Raw genomic sequence first — 22,648 nt, 5'->3', positions numbered from 1 at the left:
ATGGGGGTGTGTGGCGGAGGCTCTCCCAGGAGGCAAATTTCTCTCACTCCTGGGCGCGCGGGGGAAACCGTGGGGCTCTTGTAAATCAGCTCCCACTCCCCCAGCCAGATTTGCCTCTGTCAACTCATCCCTAAAGATAACGTCGAAGTGGGGGAAATACAGCACCCGAAGACCCCTGAGCTTCTGTAGAGACCAGACAAGCTCGCGCGGCCGTCAATATCAGCACACAGACTGGGCGGCCCGAAAGGAAAAGTCTCCCGCGCGCAGGCGCACGCCGTCCCCCGCCCGTCCGGCACGCGCTCCGCCTCGCCTCGCCACTAGCCCCGCCCCCCGGCTCGGCCCCGCCCCTCCAGCCGGTCCTCCGTATCTTCCGCCCTAGGTGGCTTCGCCTCAGCCTGCGCTACGCCCTCCCGGCCTGCGGCGTCGCGGTACCGGCCTCCGCGCTCCACCCAGACGCCCTCCGGCGCTCGGGAGGGGGCGGGAGGCGGAGCAGAGGGGTGGGGGGGGGTGTCGCCGCGGTCTAGGCGCGGTAGGCGGTGGCGGCGGCGTCGGAGGTCCCTGAGATATGGCCGCCTCGGTGTTCTGCTGCCTGCGGTGCTGCAGAGATGGCGGGACGGGCCACATCCCTCTGAAGGAGATGCCGGCCGTGCAGCTGGACACGCAGCACATGGGTAAGGGCTCTCCCTTCCCCAGACCCAACGGCCCACCCCGAGTCGGGCGCGGCTGGTCGGGGTCAGCCTGGAGTTACGAGGACCGCACGCTGCCGGGCCCCGCCGGGCTCCGCGCCCTGTCCCTCACCCTGTGACGCTGCCCTGGACCCGGTTTGGCCTCGCGGGTCTCCTCCAGACTCCGGCCGACCCCACCTCGGCCCGGCTCTGCGTTCAGAGCTGCGCAGCCCTGTGAGCTCCTGTCTTGGGAAGATGGGTGTGTGGACCTACCCGTTTCCACAGCAGTGTCCTCCCGGCTGCCGCCTCCTGGGACTCGTGTAAGACGTCACCTTCGAGGGGAGTGGGGAGGACTCTGTTCTCCTCCTACAGTGCTCCACTGCCTGGCTCCAGTCCAGTCCCACACATTTTCGGAAAGCTTCAGCTGTCCTCGGCTCCTTCCTCTGACCTGACAGCTTTCTCTTAGCCCATCATTTATCGGTTGTTTTATTGGAAATGATTTTCCTCTCACCTCCTAAAGTCAAAACAAGGCAAGTTGCAGAAGCCTGAAGCCACCGCTCAGGTCAGAACCTGTCATTTCAACGAAAACCTCCCACTGTCCGACCCCTGTTCGTCACGCTTAGAGGTGTTGTAATTTCTTCTGACCGGCGTCTTCCCAGCAGGTCAGGCTACTGCAGAAATAAAACAGCGCTTTGCTTCTTCGCATCTATGTTTTTTCCTTCTACTGTCAAATGAGCTTACAGCTTCTCTCCTAACGTTCTTCTCCTCCCCTCTGTAGCCTCTTTTACCACCTTATTATTTCTGTTCTTAGACTTGTCCCATGTAGTTCCATGCTTCTGGAATATGGTTCTGGAAGGAGAGATTTCCCACTATAATTACTTCAGAGTACTGTTTTTTTTGCGAATTATTCTCTTCAAAGTATACATCTGCACTTTCAGTTTTCCCCACATCTCTCTTTGGCTAAAGGACAGTGCATTGAAATAACAAAGGGAATTCTTAATATTTATAGCAAAACCCTCTCCCGCCCAGATTCTTTATAATTCTGGAAATACTCTGCTCATTATATGTCTGTAGCATGTACAAAATCACAGATGTGATCATTGTTTACCACTTTGTATGTGGGTATTTTAATTCTTAGATATCCCAAGTATAATATAGACCCCTGATACATAAATATATATGTATGTATATCTCTTTATTTCTTATTCATCATCATTTATAGACAGATGTTCAAATTCTATAATTTCCCTCAGAAAATGTTTCCATTTCATTTATTCGTTCACCCAACTGATATTTATTGGCTGATGTTATACGGTAGGCATTGTTTTAGATGCTAGGAACACAGTAAAGGAAAACCACGCATAGATCCTGGAGCAGATGGTCAGCTTTAGCTCTTTCTATCTCTACTGCCAAACTCCTGAATTACTACAATCTGCTCTTTAAAGTATTCCTTTTCTCTAGTCTCTTCTTCCACGAAGAACCGGTCACTTGGACTCATTCCACTATGTTCTCCTTTTTCCAGAGCTGCCCAGCATCTTTCAGTAGAGTAATGTCATCCCCCATTACCATCTGCGTGGAAACTTTTCTTAACCTGTCTTCCAGTAAATTCAAATTCTTCAATCACAGAAGAAGCATGATTTTAGAAAGCAAATAATATAAGAGGAGAGGCTCATCAAGTTAGGAACAGGTTTCAAGCATCAGTTGATCTTAAGTTGAAATATGAGAAGCACACTGAGTGAGTTTGCATGTATTTGGATATGTGAAAGGCTGTATTAGGTCACCTAAAGAATGTGATTGCCGTTTTTTTTGTTAAGAAAATAGTCTATACATGTCATATGCAAATGAATGTTGTCTCTTTCAAAGTTGTCACTTATTTTGGTGATGCTGCATCACTTAAAACGATTTGGAATTCCTCTTGGGATTTTCTGTGGAGTAGTTTTTATAAATATCTTCATTTTTGCCACAACCTCCATATTTAATTGTGAATTGACTTTTTAGAAATGAATGTCTTCCAAGGTAGCTACTTTGAAAGGGATGCCATTAATTTGGACATGTCTAATGTTTTTTAAAAAATACACTTTGGCTATGTTTATATGTGTTCTGGCTATACTCAAATTTGCCTTGGCTTTCTAAGCAATCTTGATAATTAATGAAACTGTACAAATCACATAGATCCAAATGTAGGATATCTTTGTACTTAAAAAAGAGAAATGGAATAAGCTTAAGATAATTCCCCAGTGATTCACAAACACTCTAAAATGTTCTGTGAATATATCCATCTTTCTGTATAAAACATCTCAGTACCTAGCAGAATGCCTTGGAGATAAGAAATGAGATTGAAGTAAGAGAATAATAGCATATTCAGAGTTGGTTCTGTGGTTCCAACTCAGAGATATGTATGAGAACCAAAAAGTATTGCTGGGTATGAAAAAAAAAAACATTTATTTGCATAGTTCTTTGAAATGTTTTTCACTTAGTATGCTTTCAGTTACAAGCTGTAAAACCTGCAACTCAAAACAGTTGAAACAATGAAGGAAATTTATTGGTTCATGTAAATTTAAAAAGTACAAAAGCAGCACTATCTTCAGGAAGACTCAGTGCTGCTAAGGACTGAGCTTCTTTTCATCTCTTTCCTCTGTCTTCTGCTGCTTATTCCTGAAGGCTGGCATCCATGATAACTTGCAGCCTCTCCCTGGGCTGTAGGCTTCCTCATTCAGATCCAGCAAGAATGAGAGAATCTTTATCCCTTCATTCTCTCTGCAAAAGTCCTGAGACTATCTCTGATGGTAGTGGCTTAGGTCATATAACCGTTTTTCACTCAGTCAGTGTGGCCAGGAAATGTGGAATGCACTGATTAACTTAACCTAGGTCAAAGCTGTACCCCTGAAACCAGAGATTGAGTCAGCTTCCTTGGAACTGTTTTGATCTCCAGAGCAAAGTCTGTTGGGAAAGGGAAAACAGATACTACATGTCCATCCACTTCACAGTACTTAGCAGAGCATATTCATTCAATTCTGTATCAGTTATTTGTCGAGCGTCTGCTGGATGCCAAGCGCTCCATGGTCTTTGCCATCAAGGAGGAGCTGGGCCCTGGATGTTCTCCAGTTGAAACTGCTGAGGTATATGGGGCAGCCAGATGTAAACTATGTATAAAGACACTTTCCCAGAATTTGCGGTTTAACATTTGTAATTAGAAAAAAAAAAGGATGCTAATAAGTTTTTAATAATCATAGGATCTTAGTTTTACTTTAAATAAGAGAGTGTCTTTCTTAAATCAACCAGTTTAGAATTGTGATAAAATCTGAAAATTTGGTATTTCTCTTATGTATTTGTCCCAAATAATTTTTTAAGTATGAATTCAACAGTGAGTTAATGAGAGACCTGCCTCCCTGTTAATACCTTTTGTTACTATGTTCTAGTTTTATTTAACCCCCTCTGGAGGAGTTCCCTACAGTTCTCACAGCCAGATCTGCTTGGCTTGTACACTTACTACCAGAAAAGTCATACTGGTTACGGATCTTGGGAATCACATGCCTCGATGTTACGGGATATTTCTTACGTATTAGAATTTTGTTAACTTTCTTCATGTTCTCTGATAAGCTTTCCTAAATCAATATTTGGAAAAGAATTGGTATTGGAATCACATTATCAAGAGACTTTTTCTCACTCTCATCTATCAAATGTTACTTGAACTAAAATTTTCCATGAAAATACAATGCATTTAATGATGTTAAAATCTTGTTTACATATTTGCAATATGATTGACAGCAGCTATCTTACAAACATTTTTAAAATCCTAAAATTAGCATTTTTCCATGACAGCAATTTCTTTTTTTTTTTTTAATTTATTTTTGGCTGCGTTGGGTCTTCATTGCTGGGCCCGGGCTTTCTTTAGTTGTGGTGAACGGGGGCTACTCTTCGTTGTGGTGCGCGGGCTTCTCATTGCAGTGGCTTCTCTTGTTGTGGAGCACGGGCTCTAGGCACGCAGGCTCAGTAGCTGTGGCTCGCGGATTCTAGAGCGCAGGCTCAGTAGTTGTGGCTCATGGGCTTAGCCGCTCCTCAGCATGTGGGATCTTCCCAGACCAGGGCTCGAACCCGTGTCCCCTGCATTGCCAGGCAGATTCTCAACCACTGCGCCACCAGGGAAGCCCCGTGTCAGCTATTTCAAGAACATAGATGTATGTTCCTTTCCGTGTTCCATTCATCTTCAATTCTTACTTGACCAAAGCACTAGCATAGGACCTTGTACCTAGTAGACATTCAGTCAGTTTTTAGCAGATTGATTTGTTTAGATTGAACTGAAAATGGTACTGATTTGCCAGTTTCTTTTAAGTGTTTATGTTTTTATTTAAATCAAGATATTTATGAAATCATCAAATTGATTCATTGGCTAAAATTTAAGAAAGTCTGCTTCTGGGAGTTCCCTGGTGGCCTAGTGGTTAGGATTCTGGGCTTTCACTGCCGTGGTCCGGGGTTTGGGGAACTGAGATCCCGCAAGCCACGTGGCGCAGCCAAAAAAAAAAAAAGTCTACTTCTACCTTAAAAGTGTTTCACATATTCAGTATAATTCAGAATTACTGTTTATTTGAAACTGCCTAATTAAACAAGATTTCTAGCCACAAATTAATATTAATGTTCTCCCAGGAAAAAAGTAAATTAAATATTTTAAATAATTTATCAGTATTTTTATATTTCAAAGTATATATAGTCTCCCTATTTTTTGGAGACCAAGAGTTAAAAGTGAAACAAATTAACCTTGATTGTTGGTTAAGAGAATATAAAACTTTACACAGTGTCTATATTCTTTTGTTTAGGAACGGATGTTGTCATTGTAAAAAATGGAAGAAGAATATGTGGAACAGGAGGTTGTTTAGCCAGTGCACCTTTACATCAAAACAAAAGCTACTTTGAATTCAAAATCCAGTCCACAGGTTGGTATAATGGTACTTGACTATTAAAAGTCCTAATTATTCTAAATATGAGGAATAATTTTCAATATATGAAAAAGATTAATGAGGTAATTAAAAAAACACCAAATGCTTACTTAGAAGACCATTTTCTTCCACATCTTATTGTGTGATCCTGGTTTAATTAGTCAATTTCGTTATATTAGGTTCAGTTTTCTCATCTATAAAACGGATTACAGGAGCTGCCCTTCCTGCCTCACATGAGCTATATATATGAAAGTGTTTAAAAGACACGACATACTGGTTCAGTTTAAGGCACAAGCATTATTATTAATATGGTTAATTATTAGTGGCAGCTAGATGAACCATTTCATTTGGTCAAGCATATAAGGTGTAGACTCTTGCTGTTTTATCTTAGGATACAATTAAACTTATGATCCTGAGGTTTTCTCTTAACTCTTGTTAAGATTCCCTGATTCAGTGTCTTCTGAAGCAATTGGCAGATTTAGAATTCTGATAGAAGTCTAAAGTCTCTTTAAAAATTTATGAATCTGTACACCTGAAACTAACACAATATTGTAAATCAACTATACTTCAATTAAAAATAAAAAATTTTTTTTTAATTCTGAAGTTTCTTGAGTTGTATAGCAATTCTACATGAGTATTATGATAGTTATTAATTAGTTAACTTGTGGCAGTGTTGAATATGGGGAAATTTTTTTAAGGCTTTATTATAAAGAAATGTCTAGTGAAACATGGCATGAGTAATATATGTACAGAATTGGAAATCTAGAGTGGAGTAAATTAATTCTGCTCTTACTCTTACTTGAATGACATAAAATATTCCTCTGGGGCTTGTTTTTTAAATTCATTTTAAATACTGATTTTTCTTAAGTGTGTGAAATAAATTTGAATCTGTCCTCCATTCCATTCTTTTGTAAGTTAACTCACTGGCTGCATAATGTCTCTGGTTACTGTAATCTTCTCAAGTATAACACACCTTTTCTCAAGAGCAGCAGATAGTTCCTTGAGCCTGAAATGTAATACAAAATTTTATGTGGATTTTCTATAAAGGGCGCTATCCTCAATAATATCTCTAGAATAAGTGCATTATTGGAGTTTGTAGCATTGTTCCCACAATGAAAGCTTCAGGCAGTTGTGCCCAAGTGTATCACAGTGTGCACAGTTCTTTAGGAGTAAGGGGACTCTGTAACCCTGTCTAGAACTGTTGTCCCATGAAATTAGTATTATCACCTGCTGTCACTCTTGTCCCACCTTGGAGGATAAATTATATAATCAAATTATTTAGGAGGCCAAGACAGTGAAGTCCAGACATGCAGCTTTCTGATGGTCTCACTCAATCCAGGAAAACTGATTGATTGACAACATGGTCTTCAAACATTCTTTGATCTATAGAATTTCTCCTAACTGATTTTGATAAAAACTGAGAAGGAAACCCTTTGAGATGTAACCGGGAGTTGTAGGTATTCTGTTAGATTAAGAAGAGAGCTGCTTGCTTTAAAAGTCAATTTAGACCAAAAGGTTTTAAACTCATGAGCTTAAGGTATTGGATAAGAAAATGATTTTACACTTTATCATTATTTTTCTCCTCTCCATGATACTTACCAGGTCATATATTATTTGTCACATATTATAGATGCAAAAAGTAAAGACAGTAAATTCCTGCTTCTCAGAGGTGGTGCTTGAAATAGAACCCCACGCCATTTAAATTCATTGTGTAGCTTTTTAATAATATTTTTAGAGAATAATAATAATAATAATGACAATAGCTAGTATCTTTTAAAAATACTTCCTCTGTGCTTTACTTACCCATTTTTTTTTTAATACTTACACTGCTGCAAGTGCTTCACTTGGATGATCTTGCTGTATCTTCTGATAACTTTAAGAGGATAGTACTGTTAGAATCCATAGTTCACAGGTGAGGAAGCAGGGGGAGGTTAAGTAACTTGCCCAAGATGACATAGCAAAGTCAGAATTTAAACCTAGGTAGTACAACTCCAGGGCCCACTCGCTTATCTCCCAGGCTGTACTACATCTGCAAGAGAACATGGTATAGTTTGCAAACTACATTTAAAAGAATTTTTTTAAAGATTAACAAAAAAATAGTTTAGTGATAATACGCCACTTTCTTTAAAAACAACTCCTTTCATATTTGTATACTGCAGATTTGGGGAGCATTTAAATTATTATATTTTTAGGAATCTGGGGTATTGGTGTTGCAACTCAGAAAGTTAACTTGAATCAGATCCCTCTTGGCCGAGATGTGCATAGTCTGGTGATGAGAAATGATGGAGCCCTATATCACAACAACGAAGAGAAAAATAGGCTGCCAGCAAACAGCCTTCCACAGGAGGGAGATGTGGTGGTGAGTTTTCTTGTGGAGTTGTTTTCCACTGTAAATTATTAAACTTGAACTGCTTTTAGTATTTCTACTTTTGCCTCTGAGTTTGTGGTTTGAATTCCAAAGCACCAGAATTGGATCTAATGAGGTAGTACATTTTCCAAAGAGAGCACTTGATGTAGATGCTGCTGCCTTACCTAACTGCCTTCTCCTTTCTAGAGCTGCCACTGGCCAGGAAACTAAGCGTGAACCCTTATTTCCATTTAAGGGAGAGTTGATGACAGGTTGGCTGCTGATCATTTCCTGCTTCTCTCACATAAAAGAAATCTTGGCCCACAATTTTAAAAGTTTGCTAACCCTTATATTGGAAAATATTAGGTATTTTTGCAGCTGGAGATCTCTTAGAGAAAAATTTGACATTTATTGCTTAATTTGTTATGAACTTCTGTTAAAGAAGTACAGCATTTTATCAGGAGCATTGGTCCTTGTTAAACATAACCTTACTAAACTTCCTTCACTTTCAGAACTCTTCAAAAAACGGACTCAATATTCTAAGGCTTGATTGTAGAAAACTTTTTTTGGAAAGCAGGGAATAGAAGGAGTTACATATTATTGACTTCTCTGTTTTTATTCCCAACTAGATATATTTAAGTCTCTACCAAAGCCACCCTATTGAAAATGTAATCCAGAGATCCCTTTCTGCCTTTTTCCAGATACTTCCTCTCAAACAGTGTTGTCCAAGAACCTTATACACTGAGTTCAGGCCATTAGCTATTGACTGAGAACAGAGTTCTTGGGTCTCCTTACGCAGAGCCTTCGGTTCCTGGCTCTCATACCAAGTTGAAAGGAATCTGTAAATAATTAGAGAGAGTTTCTAATAATACGATAAAACAGACAAGGTAAATCCAGGTTATTGAATTAAAGAAGTATACAATATTTTGAAGAGAGTGAAGGAAGATGTGGAAATGATTTTTAATTATGGTCTGATCTTTTATGCAATTTAAAAAATGTGGGGCTTCCCTGGTGGCGCAGTGGTTGAGAGTCCGCCTGCCGATGCAGGGGACACGGGTTCGTACCCCGGTCAGGGAAGTTCCCACATGCCGCAGAGCGGCTGGGCCCATGAGCCATGGCTGCTGAGCCTGCGTGTCTGGAGCCTGTGCTCCGCATCGGGAGAGGCCACAACAGTGAGAGGCCCGTGTACCGAAAAAAAAAAAAAAAAAAAAGTGAAGAAGAGTCTTCAAATAGGTAAATTATTGAAAGTATGTTTTTCCTAAATTAACTAAAGGAAACTAAAGGCATAAACCATTTTTAAAATCTGCTTTTCCTTTCGAATAGTTGGTTCTGTGTTTGTAGGTCATTGCCAGATACCCATAATGTAGAACACCCTTATTCAAATGGTTATTTCGTGGAAGAGAATCTTGAAGTCAGGTTGGTGCCGTCAACCTGTTTATACTAAAAAATGAAATTCAAACATAAGATAGGTTAATCAGTTACAAATGTTTTTCTTTGTTGATGTACTGAACTTCTACTGTATGTTATTCTTGCCTTCCTGTCTCATTCCCTGAGGTGACTGATACCTCAAATTGACAGATTTAAGAATGTCATTTTTAGTCTGTCAGCATTATTAAATTAGACTTTGAGGGACTTCCCTGATGGCGCAGTGGTTAAGAATCCTCCTGCCAATGCAGGGGACACAGGTTCGATCCCTGGTCCAGGAAGATCCGGCATGCTGCAGAGCAACCGAGCCCGTGCACCACAACTACTGAGCCTGCTCTCTAGAGCTCGCGAGCCACAACTGCTGAGCTCACGTGCTGCAGCTACTGAAGCCTGTGCGCCTGGAGCCCGTGCTCCACAACAAGAGAAGCCACTGCAGTGAGAAGCCCACACACTGCAACGAAGAGTAGCCCCCGCTCGCCACAACTAGAGAAAGCCCACACAGAACAATGAAGACCCAATGCAGCCAAAAATTAAAATAAATAAATAAATCAGACTTTGAGTTTTTATGCCCATTCTGATAAAAGGAGGACTCAAAAAGATGAAATATAAGCAGAATCCTGAAAAGTAAAACATTATCCTACTCTATTATCTTCCTAGTTTAAACATTTGAGAACAAATTTCACTAAATTAACTGACAATAGCATAGGAAAAGAGGAATGAATTATAAGACAGGAAAAACATTCTAACGTGTAGAATTTCAGTCATATACCATTCTCTCAGGAGAATCAAGAAAAACAAGCTTTCAACATCTAACCAAATGATTGTATTTATACAGTAATCATATAGTACCAACAGGGCCTACTACAGCACCAGGGAGGCATTCCTGAAACAGCTTATGCTTATTTTTTCCTTTTATATATAGTTTAGAAAAGTGCAGATTACATTTTAAAATTGCTGTTTTCAGTTTAATTTCAGAGAAGTTTCATAAACATTCTGTGTAACAATAATAATAATAGCAAACACTTCTCTAGCATCTGTTATGGGCCAGAATGGCTTTAAGTGCCTGGCAGGGATTAAATTGTTTAATCCTTTTAATGACCCTGTGAAATAGGTGGTACTATTATTACCATTTTACAGATTAGAAGTTAAGTAATAACTTCTTATTTGGAGTGATCTCAGGCAGTCTAATTTCAGAGTCGCTTCACCAAACCTGCAAATAATTATTGATAAATCCTTAGAACACATCACATTTCTCAGTATCATTATGAGAGAATCAAACCTAGTTTCTAGAGCATATAAAAGGACAGATTAAGGGAATTCCCTGGCAGTCCAGTGGTTAGGACTCAGCACTTCCACTGCAGGGGCCATGGGTTCGATCCCTGGTTGGGGAACTAGAATCCCTCATGCACGTGGCACAGCCAAAAAAAAAAAAAAAAGGACAGATTAAGTTAGAAAATACTTGAACTTAAACTCTGCTGCTGGAGGGCAGGGGTTCTCACATCCTTCCTCGCTTCTCTCTCGGGTGCTGGGTATTGGTGCTGGAGGGCGGGGTTGAAAATTTGCTTGCTTGCAGTAGGTGATGCTGCCAGCAGGTGGGGAAGGGTGCCCAGACTACAGCCTGCTGATCTGAACTGCTAGATTCCCAGTAATCCTGTAAAGGGAGTAACACACTGCTTTTTGTGGAATCATGTTATTTATTTATTTTTGTAATCATGTTTTCTAAATGAAAACAGACGACTTCATTAAAAAAGCTAATCCTAGCCATCACTTAGCTTTATTATTTAAGTACGTAAACTGAAGTGAAACAAAAGCAGCATTTATCTTTCTGTGTTTAGTCTAACCCTGGCCTTGCTAAGATTTGAGAATCTTTTATAGCACTTAACACATTGACTCATCTGGGCCTTTGCTATCTTGACTGGAAAGTGAGGGAGTTAAGACTAGATCATCTGTAAGATGTTTTTCTACCTTTAAAAGCTTGTAGGTTCATATAATTTATCCACAGTCAGAAATCCTTGAAGTGGTTGCTTCTTGGTCTGTGATGGTTTCTATTGAAAGGTCTCCACTGTCTATTCTTAATTCTTCAAAGTAAAGCTCTCTTTTTGTCATCAATTAGTAAATATTGTACAGTCTTAAAGAGAGTTTTAAAAGTATAAAAGTTCTTAAAAGTTTTGAAGTTTTGAATTGCGTGGCAATTAAGAATAAGTTTTCCGAAGCCATACTGCATGAGGTTAAATCCCAGCTCTGCCACTTCCTAACTGTGCAAACTCAGGTAAATTATTTGACCTCTCTGTGCTTTAGCTACCTCATCTGTAAAATGGGGATAATAAAAATACCTATCTTACGAGGATTAAATGAGTAAATATGAAGTGCCTAGAATAGTGTTTGGTACATAATACAGATTATTTGTTTTCCAGCATTTTAATAATAATAATTGTTATTAATTGTGATTTGTGTACCATTAATAATGTACAAAGTAATATATTTTTATTCTATTGTCTTTTTAAAGTCTTTTGAGCTGTTGTTTTTCTATTTTTCAACTTGATACTAATTACCAATTATATGCAGTTGTAAATACCCACTTTACCTTGGTAATACACTTGACATATTTGAAGCCAAGGTAAAGAGATACAGAAATATATCATTTCTTTTTGGAAATAAGTTGTATAAAGACAATTCATCACAACTGAAAGCAGTGACAGATAATAATCCCTAATGGTGAAAACTTCACTGTTTTCCCCCCTTGAGATCAAATTCTGTATATAAAGAGCAGTGTTTTCTATATGAGTTTAAAAGGTCTCTTTGTTTACAGTATATAGTACTTATATCATCTTAATATTCAAAATATAAAATCCAGATTATCTGAATATAATACTAAGATTTAGTTTTACCTTTAATGTGGACTCTTGGGATTTTACCTTTTTCCCCCCACATAATCACCACTAATTTTTTTTAGCTCAGTTCAAGTGAATTCTACCTAATTGTAAACCTTAATACAAGCTGTTGTGACCTTTTGCTTAGTTTTTTGTGTTTCCATGCTCCCCAATCAGTGCTTTCTGGCTGTTCAGGTTTTTATGGAACATGTATATTTTTACCCTTTTTGATATTTACTTTGCTTCCTAGGGTATTACATATGACCATGTAGAATTAAATGTATATTTGAATGGAAAAAACATGCATTGTCCAGCATCAGGTATACGAGGGACAGTGTATCCAGTTGTTTATGGTAAGCTAAAATATTGCTAAACATTATTAGATATATGTTAACTTTTGCTTAGCATTTTCATTAACTTTATAACTGTCATTCGGAAGGCTGGACAAGTTAATAAGGACCTCTGTAGTGTACTCAGTAGGTTATCACAATCCCACTTGACAGGACGAAGGAAAGTTTTTATTCCCTATATATTTAAAAAGTAAATTTGCTAAATACAATGATTATACTTAAATATGCAATAACCATATTCCCTTTTATATCATATAGTCTTATATTCTAGAAAGTTCCAAAAAGCTTTATGGAATTTACAAAAAGATATTTCTGCCATTTGTTAGAGAGGGTTAGATGGCCAGGAAATGTAATTGTAAAGAATATTTTGGAAATAGGGATGGGAATTTCATGTAGATTGAGCATTGGTTACCTTTATAAAATTACCTAAATGTAGTAGATTGAGCATTGGTTACCTTTATAAAATTACCTAAATGTTAAAACTCTTCTGAGAGAAATATTGACTTAGAATGGTTTCATATTGATTGTTTTGCTTTTGATAGCCATGTATGTGTAAGTACTATAGTTTCTGTACAAGTGTATCCCTCCAAGAATTGGGTTACTTAGAGATGACTCTGTACCAGTTAGTTACTTTAATTTTATTACAGAAAATTTCAAACATGTGTAGAAGAGAATAGAATAATGAACTTTCATGTACCCATCACTCAGCTTCAAACAATTATCAACTAGTAGCCAGTCACATTTCATCCCCTCCCTGCAGTCCTCCTGTTCTTCATCTCCCCCTCCTTGTAGTACTTTGAGGCAAATGCCAGACATTATACCATTTTATTCTTAACTATTTTATTTGTATCTCTAAAATATAAGGTGTCTCTCTTTATAAAAAATATACATAAGCACTGTGCCTTTATCACTCTATTCTTCATTTTTTATGTTATCAACTTTAAATCAACAGGTATATGATTTTTCTGCCTGTGGTTTTAGTTGCTCTAAAAACATTTTCTCATTTAATTACTTTAATCAATTAATCTAAGGATTTGAGCCATAATAAAAACTAATTGTTAACTTTTTTGTAGTAACTTACTGGAAAAGTAGCAGTGTTTGTTCGGAATGGCAGAAAAATATACAGTAACAAATAAAACTATTTAATAATTTGATAATAACAGTCATAACTTGTGCTTTATTTTAAGGTTTTCATTTATCTTCTTTTTTCCTAAATTATTACTTTTCAGTGATTTTTGCCTTCTATATCTTTGCATGTCTTTGCATGTAAAGGTGTATTTTTAAGCTTGATATAGGTTAGTGTATTTGCAATATTGGGTAAGCCTAAAAGAAATGTATTTACTTAAATACATGGGAATGTAGCTTAATATTCAAAATAGTTTAGTCTGAGAAATGAAATAAATATCAGTAGAATGACTGAGTTATAAATGAATATAGCAAATGAGATTTTTATTCTAAACTGTTTCTTTGATTTGGCATTATTTTTAATGTAATAAAGTTAAAGGTAATAAATTATATATAGTAATGTATTTTATGAATTGAAATTGATAAATCAGTCCAATTAAACCAAATATTTTAGCCAGATACTATCAAAGATAAAAATAAAATTCAAATTCCCTTACCCTTTGTCTTCTATCCCATCCCTAATCCTAGATCCATCCAGTCATTCATTTTGTCAGTTCTTGCATTCAACCTATGGAGAGACAACACTGCATAACACTAAAGAAAAGTGTTGTTACATCTCTGCACATTCCAGACTTTCATTGTAGTTCTTGAATTCCCTATTCATTCTCCATAGATTGACCTTCCCTTCCAGTTTATAGAGAAACAGACCATCAGTGGTAAACTCCAGCTTTCCTCCCCATCCTCCTGAAGCTTTTCTGGATCTACTCCAGTCTTGCCTTCTTCCCATCCCATCTTAGAGGAAGTGGTGCCCTTCATGTTCAGAAAACTCAGTCTCTGGTCTAGATTTCAAACTCCCCGACTCTGGGACTTTACTGTCATTATTTCATCTCTGTCTCATGTCATCAACCTCTCTCTTCAATGTCTGTTGAACATTCTGAATCATTCTCATTCCAAAATACCCTCCCTTAAACTCGTACCCTCACCAGTCCTCTGTTTACCCTTCTCTATATGGCTGCATTTCTTATAGAATAGCTTCCGTCACTGTTTATATTGTATCGTTCACCTGTTCTTCAACCGGTGTGGGTGCCTTTACCACCACTTCACTGAAGCCACCCTTGTTAAAATCACTAGTGACTTCATGAATGTCAAATCCAGTACTTAACTTTTTTTCTGCATTTATTATTAAGTATAAAATACTAATGTGTATTAAACATATATGTGCAGTTTAACAAGTAGCTATAAAGTGAACACCCATATCATCACTATAGTCAAGATAATGAACATATTCATCACCCCTAAGTTTCCTCCTGCCCCCTTTTAATGCTTTCTACTCACCTCTCCCCACCCACCCCATGCAGCCACTATCTGCTTTCTGTCACTACAGATTATCTTGCATTTTTAGAGTATTATATAAATAGAATCATACAATTTGTATTCTTTTTTTGTCTGGCTTCTTTTACTCAGCATAATTATTTTAAGATTTATCCATGTTGTAGCATGTATCAACAATTCATTGATTTTTATTACCAAGTAGTATTGTTCATTGTGTGGATATATCACAGTTGTTTTTTCCCTTCACCTGTTAATGGATATTTAGCTGTTTCCAGTTTTTGGCCATTACAAATACAGGTGCTGTGAACATTCATGTACAAGGCTTTATGTGGATATATGCATTCATTTCTCTTGAGTAAACGCTGGTAAAAATATGTAGAAGCTAAATAAGGCCTGTAGTCTAATGAACAGTGTTAGTATCAGTGTTAGTTTTCTGGTTTGGATATTGTACTGTAGTTGTGTAAGATGTTACCACTAGGGGAAGCTGAGTGAAGGGTACACAGGACTTTCTGTATTATTTTTGCTACTCTTTGTGAATCTATAATTTTTTTAATAAAATATTTTTTAAGAAGTAATTTATCTTAATGTGTAAAATTGAGAAGATACGGGTAGGTAAGTAAGGAAAAACTCAAATTACCGATATTTACATCATCTAGAAATAATTATTAGTAATATTTTGATGTATTTCCTTTCAGTGTTCTTGATAGATTTTATTCTTCATTCTGGTTATTTTTACCCAATAGGATCATGTTTTGTAACCTGGATAGCAGATGCGTTTATTCTTCCTGCCTATTAATATTATGGCATTATGAAAACAGTTTATAATTTATGTATTCATTCAAATTAAGGTGTTTGCTTCTAATTTATTTTCTTTTTTTTCTATCTCTAGTTGATGACAGTGCAATTTTGGATTGCCAGTTCAGTGAATTTTATCATACTCCTCCAACTGGTTTTGAAAAGATATTATTTGAACAGCAGATCTTCTGAATGTATTTGTTTTTGAAACTTGTATTTCTGCACTGTTAAAAGTGTTTACCATTTAATAAAGCTTTACCTGACCTACAGATGACAATATATCCTTAAAAATATGCTCGTTAATGTTGTCTAAGGAACCAACGTATACAATATACCATCCTGAAGTTGTGATTTAAAATACTTAGGTTTTGTGATAATGAAATCAGCATTTGGGGCAGTTTATTTAATTCTTATTTAAATAAATATGACTGTGGGTTTGATTAACAGTATTAAATGGAAATACGTATATAGATATTTAAAAGGGAATCTTAACATAAAATATTTGTTTTGATAGAGATACAGAGTTGGGTGGAGGTTTTTGTCATTCTGAAGTGTAGACCTCATTAACTGTTTTAAGTCTGCAGTCCAATAATTTTGTGTCTCAGTGTCTTTTTTATATAGAGTATAACAAAGTGACAAGTTTATGTTATTGGCAACTTCATTTTTGGCGATTTATTTACTATAAAATGTACCACTTTTCTTAAAATTTAAATTGCTTATTTTGTTTGTATGTCATTGCTTTTGATTTTCTTTGTGAAAGGAGATAAGTGTTGTAGTAGCTGTCAGAGTATTTTGTTGAAGACCATCATGCTGTGTTACTTCAATACCTGAGTAAGTATTGGTTGATTGGTGATGTAGCGTACACAGCAGACATTTAGAATAGTATCATGCTTTCAACTTAAGTGGAAATGAGATTATTCTTTTAAGGACTTTTATTTAAATGTGCATTTTTCTGTAAGGAATAATAAAATATTAGTAATTAAGGACTATTCAGTAGTATATTAAAACATGTTCTTCCTGTTTTGTTAATTATACAGTAATTCACTTCACCCTTGATTATTTCAGAAGTTTGGAGATAAGTGAATTCTCTCCACGACCCTGAGCCTTTGCCTAGTTTTCAGGAAGAATCCCTGACCTTTAGATAACACCCTACTAAGCTGAACAAATCACTTTCTATATCTGGTACAGTCTCCTTTCCAGATGGGCATGCAAAGGATGCATGCGTTTCACTCCTTTACCAACGCGGAGCAGTATGTTGTACTAGAAAAACAGGGCTTTAGAATTGAAGGAGATCTGAATTGTAGTTTTGCCACCTGATCCCATTATCTCTTCAGGCAAGTTCCTCAGTCTTTCTGAGCTCAGGTTCCCCATTTATAAAAGGGATAATCATACCCTTGATGAGATTCTGTAACTAGTTAAATAATATTACATACGTAAAACACCTTTGTCATCGTAGGCAATTAATGAACGTAGCTTCTTTGTTGACTCTGCTCAGTGGTTTTCATAGTGTGGCCTTCAGACCGTCAGCCTCGGCCTCACTTGAGAACTTGTTAGAAATGGACACTCAGGCCCCACCCCCGACCCACTGAATCAGAAACTGCTGGGGATAGCACCCAGGAATCTGTGTTTGAACAAGCCCTTCAGGTGATTCTGATCCATGCGAAAGATTGAGAACCACTGCTCAGGAGAGAATTCTTTGAGAATGATTGCCTACTCTAAATTTTCTAAGGATTTAAGACTTATTTTTGCCCCATAGACAAAAGAATCCTGCACAATATTTATTTATTGTTCCATTTGATAGACACAAACGTGACAATGTTTTGAAAACATAGATATACCTGAGTAACATCTACTTACATAAATCCCAAATTTACCTCTGTAGATATATAGAATTGAACTAACTTTATATTGTTTATGCATTTTTATCTGACTTTCTGGCCTAGTAGTTTTAATTCATAAAAAATATGCTTATTTTGGAAAGAGAATTAATATGAGTACTGTTTGCTCTCTTTATAATGTTATCTACCTCCTATTTTTTTAAAAGCCAAACTTTTTTTTAATCATATTCTTTTCTCAAGACTATGTTTGCTACCTCTAATCATACAGAATAGGTACAATACTAAAAATGGTACATGAGTTATGTCCATGGCAACAGTTTGATGAAGTCTAGATGTGTTTTTAATTTCTAGGTATCTAATTTTTCTTAGGAAAATTACCTATAACCTCAGTCTAATCTTGAGGAAAATCATCAGACAAATTCCAGTAGGGGGGCCTCCTACAAAATACTTGAGCAGTACTCCGAACTGTCAAGGTCATCAAAAACAAGGAAAGTCAGAGACACTGTCACATCCCGGGGAGCCTAAGGGAACACGACAAGTCAATGTAATGTGCGAACCAGGAACAGAAAAAGGACATTAGGTAAAAACTAAGGAAATCTGAATAAACCATGGACTTTAGTTAATAATAATGTATCAATATGTTTATTAATTATAGCAGATGAACCATAATAATGTAAGATGTTAATAACAGGAGAAACTGGGAGAGGGGATATATAGGAACTCTGTACTATTGTCTCAATTTTTCTGTAAATCTAAACCATTCTAAAAAACTAAAGTCTATTTAAGAAACTATGTTGAGCTAGGAGAAATTTAAAAATAAAGCCTTTCTTGAAGCCAGTAGACCATTAGTATGATATATACCTATAGCCTAAGTATTCAATGATAGCTAATAAATATAGACATGGATGGGACATAAAACATTCTTGTATTTTAACACACAAGAACCTGCATTTGTTCCTGGCTGAAGAGACTGTCCACTGTCTTGATTCTGTTTATTGCAAAAATCCATTTGTTCACACTGGTGTAGCTTCTTTTTTTTTTTTTTTTTTGCGGTACGCAGGCCTCTCACTGTTGTGGCCTCTCCCGTTGCGGAGCATAGGCTTCGGACGTGCAGCCTCAGCAGCCATAGCTCACGGGCCCAGCTGCTCCGCGACATGTGGGATCTTCCCGGACCGGGGCACGAACCTGTGTCCCTTGCATTGGCAGGCAGACTCTCAACCACTGCGCCACCAGGGAAGCCCACTGGTGTAGCTTTTTATACTCACATTGAAAATTAGTGATTTATTATCCATATTATTATTTCAGTGATTTAAACATTGCAAGGGACTTGCAATGTTAGATATGTGAAACAATGAAAATCTCATAAATAATAAGTTTACATTATTAAAAACCAGAAAAAGAGAATTTGGCTTTTAACTGCTTTTGGCTCATCAGTTAAGATTATTTGAATATATTTTCAACTTGGATTACAAAGTATTATAATTTAAGAATGGTACAAAGTATAATTTAAGGCTTTTAAAAATCATTAACAAAAACAGACACATGTATGACAGTGTTGCTCACATCTCTTTTTTTTTTACTGTATGTTTACTTTTTCTTTTTTAACGAAACAGTTGTTTGTTTTTTTTTAATACTTTTTTGGTTGCACCACACGCCATGTCGGATGTTAGTTCCCCGACCAGGGATGGAACCCATGCCCCTTGCATTGGAAGTGAGGAATCTTAACCACTGGACTGCCAGGGAAGTCCCTGTATGTTTACTTCTTAATGTAAGTCTAGATATGGACCAGCAAAAGCATAGCTGGAAATGGAAGTGAAATCTTAAGAGTAATCTTGATAAATTACATTAAATCAATAATTTCTTTTACATAATGTAAAAACACTAGATATTGTGAGTGGAAAATTTATAATCAAAACTGTGGAGTTTCCCTGTACATAGTACTCATAAATGGAATATAATCAACTACCACTTACATTAATTTGCATTGTTTATGCAACCTGGCAGGGAAATACTTTTGGGAGCTAACTGGACTGAACGTGAATGAGTGGAAACAATAGAATCAATTAAACTCGTGCAATAGGATATGAGACTCCCTTTCAACTTGCTCTTTTAAAAAAACTGAGACCAAATTATTGAAATAATGAGTATAAACACAACGTTAGATATAATTAGCAATATAAATGAATCACACACCACCCAAGACTTCTATAGAAATTTAAAGGAAAAATTGTCCCAGTATTGGCTGAAATGTGTAATCTGTAGTTCCGTAGGAATCATTACAATGTAGTCATTCAAAAATTGAATCACTTATGTGCTGTGTTTCATAAATACTTAAACACAATAGTCCCTGGCCTCAAGGAACTCTGTTAATAGTAATTCATTCATAAGTATGGCTCTACAATACCCAAGATATATTGATAAATGAAAAAAAAGTTGTGAAAATTTGTGTGTATAATCTGATTCATGGTCCAGTGGGTAGGACCCAGTGCTTTCACTGCCGGGGCTGGGGTTCAATCCCTGGTCCCGCAAGCATAGAACAACCGATAAAAAACAAAACCCAGAAAACTAGAGCCTTATATATAGGAAAAATACGATGTAATATATACATCAAAAATACCATATCTTGGGAATAAGATTACAGGGATCTAGCTCTTTCATTGCAAATTTATCTGATAATTTTTTTACAATAAACCTACTATTTTGGGGAAAAGAATTTTAAACAAGAGGAAAGCACGTGACTCTGGAGGAAGCCCTGTACACTAGAGAATGGGGGAATTTTACATTCACACTTAGAAATCTAAAAGGCTGCAGTAGAATCACAACATGATTACTTAAGTACAGGATAAAAAGTGTTTCATGGCAATTCATCTTAAAGGATTCAGAAATTTTAGTCTATGCCATGCCTGGTACCACTACAAACTGGGTCCCCAGACCCAGGCAAGTAAGTGCTAATGAAGCCACATGTGGAGTAGACCAGTTCCAGCAGACACTGCACTTGAAATCAAGGGCAGTGATAAACCAGCAAAGGCTACCAGGCTGCTGAGAAGCTGCTTAATTAATCCATGCATGAATGAATGAATGGTCCCTGACACTGGGAATGTTGGAAGAATGTATTCAACCCGCTGGGCTATTGAAGCTGGTATGACTTGTGAAATGCTAATCATTTGAAGAAGTTAACTAGAAATAAAGCCAAAAAAAAGAAATCTGTAGATTCATGCGTGTGATTCTCACAAATGTATTTCAGGAAAGAGAGTCATAGATGTGTTTTCAGATATCTGATGGTTCATCACTTGAAAAAAAATGGGTAAACTTATTCTCTGTTGCCCCGGAGGAAGAATTATTAGAAGGTACAGGGAAGCAGATTTTAGTTTAAGATGGAAAAGAACTTTCCTACTTAGTTCACTACTGAAATTGCTGCCTTGCAAAGAAATGAACTTCTGGTCCCTGGAATTGTTTTAACAGTTGTTTTTAAAATGTAGGTTTTGTTCTTATTCAGGTATGGTGAGCAGGAAGCTACTGCCGTTGAAAAAGATAGTGTTACAGTTCCCAAGAGGAGAGGGCACACCTTACCACACAGGGACTCACAGGTAAGCATCAGGGTTGGTCAGGAGGCAGAAGGAGCAAGGGGAAGGCATGGGTGTGAGCCCTTATTGTGGTTCCATGTGCAAGGCAGGGTAAGCATACTCAGGATTGGCTAGTTTGAATAGTTTCAGCAGGCTCTGGGGTACAGGGGCTGTCCCAAATTGTCTTTTACCTGGCTCTGGGGTGAGTAGGACAGGGAAATATTGATTGACATGGAAAGTAAGAGCCAGGTAAGGAAGGTGGGGGGCTCTGGATTGGTTGGTTTGCAAATGAAAGTCAGGCTCCTTGGGGCGAGTGGTTTGCCTTTAGGAATTAGCTAACCATGGTGAAGCAGTCCCTCCTCTGACAATAAGGCCTCAGTAAAGCATCAAGAATACAGAAAATAGGGCTTCCCTAGTGGTGCAGTGGTTGAGAGTCTGCCTGCCGATGCAGGGGACACAGGTTCGTGTCCGGTCCGGGAAGATCCCACATGCCACGGAGCGGCTAGGCCCGTGAGCCATGGCTGCTGAGCCTGCGCGTCCGGAGGCTGTGCTCTGCAACGGGAGAGGCCACAGCAGTGAGAGGCCCACGTACTGCAAAAAAAAAAAATACAGAAAATAAGAAAATATAATCAATACACAGTCTAGATGACTATCCCAGAGATCTCATAAATATGGTTCCCACTGGGTTAGAGACCAAACTAGATGTTTTCTAAAACTCTGTGATTCCGATTCATTCAGACAATTGCCGAGTCTCCAAATAAGTTAACTTGAAAACAAGGAAATAGGAGATGCAGGATCTCCAGGGATTTATACAAGGATTTGTCACATTAAAATTTGTGTTAACAGGGCTTCCCTGGTGGCGCAGTGGTTGGGAGTCCGCCTGCTGATGCAGGGGACGTGGGTTCGTGCCCCGGTCCGGGAAGATCGCGCATGCCGCGGAGCGGCTGGGCCCGTGAGCCATGGCGGCTGGGCCTGCGCGTACGGAGCCTGTGTTCCGCAGCGGGAGAGGCCACGGCAGTGAGAGGCCCGCGTACCGCAAAAAAAAAAAAAAAAAAAAAAAATTTGTGTTAACAATGGAACAGGATAGAAAGCCCAGAGAGGGCTTCCCTGGTGGCGCAGTGGTTAAGAATCCTCCTACCAATGCAGGAGACACGGTTTCAAGCCCTGGTCCAGGAAGATCCCACGTGCTGTGGAGCAACTAAGCCCACGCACCACAACTACTGAACCTGCGCTCTAGGGCCCAAGAGCCACGGCTACTGAAGCCCGTGCTCCTAGAGCCCGTGCTCTGCAGCAAGAGAAGCCACTGCAATGAGAAGCCCGCGCACCACAATGAAGAGTAGCCCCTGCTTGCCACAACTAGAGAAAGCCCACACAGCAACAAAGACCCAACGCAGCCAAAAATAA

At 38.1% G+C, this 22,648-nt stretch overlaps 1 protein-coding gene across 2 annotated transcripts; it reads left to right on the top strand.

The window, feature by feature from the left end:
- Nucleotides 1-355: 355 nt before the first annotated feature.
- Nucleotides 356-22,174, top strand: SPRYD7 (SPRY domain containing 7). Of its 2 annotated transcripts, XR_003791738.1 has the most exons (7): nt 551-671; nt 5,480-5,596; nt 7,792-7,958; nt 12,492-12,594; nt 15,938-18,261; nt 21,178-21,268; nt 22,091-22,174. XR_003791738.1 is itself a non-coding variant. In XM_029210229.1 (5 exons), exons 1-5 carry the CDS (start codon nt 566-568, stop codon nt 16,033-16,035), a joined length of 591 nt encoding a protein of 196 aa, XP_029066062.1. In that variant the 5' UTR covers nt 356-565; the 3' UTR covers nt 16,036-16,869. The 2 variants fall into 2 exon arrangements, 1 of the variants encoding a protein (XP_029066062.1); XM_029210229.1 differs by lacking the exons at nt 21,178-21,268; nt 22,091-22,174 and having other exon boundaries at nt 356-671; nt 15,938-16,869.
- The last annotated feature ends 474 nt before the right edge of the window (nt 22,175-22,648 follow it).

The sequence above is a fragment of the Monodon monoceros genome, unplaced genomic scaffold (assembly GCF_005190385.1).
Source record: "Monodon monoceros isolate NGI ecotype Baffin Bay Population unplaced genomic scaffold, NGI_Narwhal_1 Super_Scaffold_8, whole genome shotgun sequence".
NCBI lineage: Eukaryota > Metazoa > Chordata > Mammalia > Artiodactyla > Monodontidae > Monodon > Monodon monoceros.
This window is presented reverse-complemented; position numbering and strand designations above follow the sequence as displayed.

Bases quoted from the DNA above. Each gene is read 5' to 3' on its own strand.
- SPRYD7 (XM_029210229.1), top strand. From the start codon at position 566: ATGGCCGCCTCGGTGTTCTGCTGCCTGCGGTGCTGCAGAGATGGCGGG. The intron at 5,597-7,791 runs GTTGGTATAATG...TTATATTTTTAG, and splicing joins ATTCAAAATCCAGTCCACAG to GAATCTGGGGTATTGGTGTT. The intron at 12,595-15,937 runs GTAAGCTAAAAT...TTCTATCTCTAG, and splicing joins AGTGTATCCAGTTGTTTATG to TTGATGACAGTGCAATTTTG.